Genomic DNA, 1,166 nt, shown 5'->3' with positions numbered 1-1,166 from the left:
CCGGCGTCGCTGCCGCCGCCGATTCTTTTTTAAGCTGACCATGCCGCCCCCCGCAAAGCCTGTCGACGTAAACCTGTACTGGGCGACAGAAGAAAATAAAATAAATAAAATTTTACTTGTTTCACCGTATTGCGGCATGATATATTTTCATTTAATTTTCGTAAACTGCTGTTGCCATTTGACATTTAGCATTTTGCCCTGACAAAATTATTTAATAACGTTCATGGTTTTTGTGCGAAACAAAGCGCTAATTTTTTTTTTGCTTCGCATTTTCGCATCAAATAATGAACTCTAGTAATGTTTACTTCGTCTTCTTCTTGCAGGTCAAATACTCAATCGTTCAACAGCCAAATCAGAAAGGCACCAAATTCACCGTTGACGAGGAGACCGGCGAGGTGTCCACCAACAAAGTGTTCGATCGCGAAGGTGACGATGGTAAATTCGTTTCGGTCACCGTTAAAGCGACTGACCAAGGTGAACCTAGCTTGGAAGGCGTGTGTTCTTTTACAGTAGAAATTACAGATGTCAACGACAATCCACCACTCTTTGATCGACAAGTGAGAATAGAGTGAAAGTTATTTATTTGCAAATTTGTAAAATTAATTTTTCTGCAACAGAAATATGTCGAGAATGTGAAGCAAGACGCCAGCATCGGCACAAACATACTGCGCGTCTCCGCCTCCGATGAGGATGCCGACAATAACGGAGCCATTGTGTACAGCTTGAGCGCCCCCTTCAATCCCAACGATTTGGAGTATTTCGATATACAGGCTGAGTCGGGTTGGATAGTGTTAAAGAAGCCGCTTGACGTAAGTGCCTCGTTAACCAATTTTTAAGTTTACAACTTGAAATATTTTGCTATTACAGTATATTTTGCTTTGCTGCCTTTGTGTTTAAGTGCACATTTAAGATACCTACCCCAAAATGCGCATCAGCGGCATTATTTTTAACATTACTGATACCTGCCTTAAAAATTTGCAATTATTATCAATTATCAAAGAAAGTATTACGTTTACCTGCACTGGCTCTACACTTACCCTAATTTTACAAGCTATTATTTATTTTGCTCATCTCGCACAACAACGAAAATGGCAATTATTATATGTAGTTATATAGATAATTAGATACCATTCGGAAAAAATTTCTCTTGCAGTAATTTCTACGTG

The 1,166-nt window shown here is 39.4% G+C and overlaps 1 protein-coding gene across 1 annotated transcript; it reads left to right on the top strand.

Annotated features, from left to right (window-relative positions):
- Nucleotides 1-323: 323 nt before the first annotated feature.
- On the top strand, nt 324-868 carry LOC118756204 (neural-cadherin-like; the record flags this gene model as incomplete). The annotated part of the gene is made up of 2 exons (XM_036490978.1): nt 324-557; nt 618-868. Coding segments are annotated over 2 exons (453 nt in total), but the record flags the coding sequence as incomplete, so codon positions are not given.
- Nucleotides 869-1,166: the final 298 nt, after the last annotated feature.

This window comes from Rhagoletis pomonella, unplaced genomic scaffold, assembly GCF_013731165.1.
Source record: "Rhagoletis pomonella isolate Grant_MI unplaced genomic scaffold, Rhpom_1.0 Rhpom_scaffold_09252, whole genome shotgun sequence".
In the NCBI taxonomy this organism is placed as follows: domain Eukaryota; kingdom Metazoa; phylum Arthropoda; class Insecta; order Diptera; family Tephritidae; genus Rhagoletis; species Rhagoletis pomonella.
This window is presented reverse-complemented; position numbering and strand designations above follow the sequence as displayed.